This window comes from Echinops telfairi, unplaced genomic scaffold (assembly GCF_000313985.2).
Source record: "Echinops telfairi isolate 266 unplaced genomic scaffold, ASM31398v2 ScPeMD7_7407;HRSCAF=8445, whole genome shotgun sequence".
Lineage (NCBI taxonomy): Eukaryota > Metazoa > Chordata > Mammalia > Afrosoricida > Tenrecidae > Echinops > Echinops telfairi.
Window position 1 is genome coordinate 5,447,033 of NW_022111307.1, and position 1,706 is coordinate 5,448,738.

The 1,706-nt window shown below is 41.3% G+C and overlaps 1 protein-coding gene across 1 annotated transcript in view; it reads right to left on the minus strand.

The window, feature by feature from the left end:
• HRG (histidine rich glycoprotein) overlaps window positions 1-1,706 on the minus strand; it is a 13,902-nt gene that overhangs the window by 7,138 nt on the left and 5,058 nt on the right. The window contains exon 5 of the mRNA XM_004713466.2: window positions 460-540. Within this exon, the coding sequence (XP_004713523.1) occupies window positions 460-540 (81 nt within the window). The remainder of the gene's footprint in view (window positions 1-459; window positions 541-1,706) is intronic.

The following is a 1,706-nucleotide window of genomic DNA, read 5'->3' on the forward strand; positions in this document are numbered from 1 at the left end:
AATGCCAATTTAATAGAAGAAAGTATTCTTGCATTGAGGGAGTACTTGAGTGGAGGCCCAATGTCCTTCTGCTAACTTAATACTAAACCTATAAATATAGGCACATAGATCTATTTCCCCATCCTCATATAAGTATATTTGTATATGTACATGTCTTTATCTAGACCTCTATAAATGCCATTTGGTGGTGGCAATTCTTAATAAACCTGGATATTAGTTTCAACTAAGTCTTCAATCAGACTAGTTGGTTTTAAATTTAAGTATATGTTATTATATGTACAGTTTTATTCTCATACACTGAATGTTTCTCCCTTACTTTCCCCATCTTCAAAGTGGGGATAAAAATAGAATCTACTTCATAGAGATGTGTGAGGGTTAAATAGCTCACATAGGTTTAAGTCACGTAGAATGTGCTCTCTAAATGTCACTTTTTATTTCACAGGTGGTCATTATACTCACATTAGGATGCCTTCGAGAATGGTGTCCGGAGCAGTTCCTCACAGAGAAGTCCACATAGTAACCAGTTCTTTCCCCTCCCCTCTATAAAACAATTTCAGAACAATATACAGTTACACAAAAATAGCTACCTCTAGCTAATATCCTGTAAAAACACTATGAGGATTTGGACTCACCACTGTGTGCCATTTTCTATGGTTTCCATCTAGTTTTCTAAAAACTGCCTAAGTTATCAAATTAACCCAATTTTATTAGAGAGAACCACGTGATAGAGATAAGCGAGCAAAAGGTGGCCCTCCCCACACCCTAATTTCCCGGTCCCAGATGCTCCACTAGCGGTCATTGGCATGTTATTCATTCTAGCCTCTTCCTAGACACGCGTGCGCGCGCACGCACACACACAAACATCTAATTATTTAATATAAATGGGTTCATAGTTGAAGTATTTTTTATTTTCTTGTGCGCTTTTTAAAACATAGTGATTTGGGTAGAAGTTGACCCCAATATAGCCCAAGTTATAGAAATGGGTTTCCCATCTAGCACTTTGTCTACAAGGTAACAGCACCGTCCCCACTTTGTCCTCGTGTTTTGCCGTTTTCCTCCATCTTTCTTTATGGGTCCCTCCTTCCTTCTGAGCCTTATCCCCGGGAAAAAGAGGCCTCTTCGGTCTCGAATGGCTCATCTAAGAAAAGGGTACCTGCCTGGTGCTATTGTTAACCTTATTCCCTGCTTGCTTATTTTTGTTTGGCTGGAATTCAAGCGATGGGGATGAGTTCTGCTCCAGGCCTGAAGGATATCCGAGGGCCGTAGTCTCGGAGGTGTGCATAGTGTTTCAGAACCTGCTTTTGCTTTCCTAGTCGTTTAAAATGCTTTCCGGTCTAGGCCCCAACCTGTCTTTTGAATACATTGTGCTCATTTTCTCTTTTTTTGTGCACCACAATTTGTTTAACTGTGGGTTTTGAAAAGGCTCCACAAACATCAACCAGCTATTCTACATGACAATGCGACTAGGCAGGAATTTGGAGGGCCCCTGGATTTGGAGGATAAGCAAACTGTCAAGTCTCAACCATACAGCTTGGTGTGGTGATGTCTCTCCGAGCCTCAGATTTCCACCATAATCCAAGGATGTTAGGATCAGTTGAGTTTTGAAAACTCATAACACTCCAATACTGTTCTTTCTTTCCTTTAGAACTCCATGCTCCTTCTCAGATCATCACTCCCTACCCTCAGCCACCCCCCCACCCCACCCC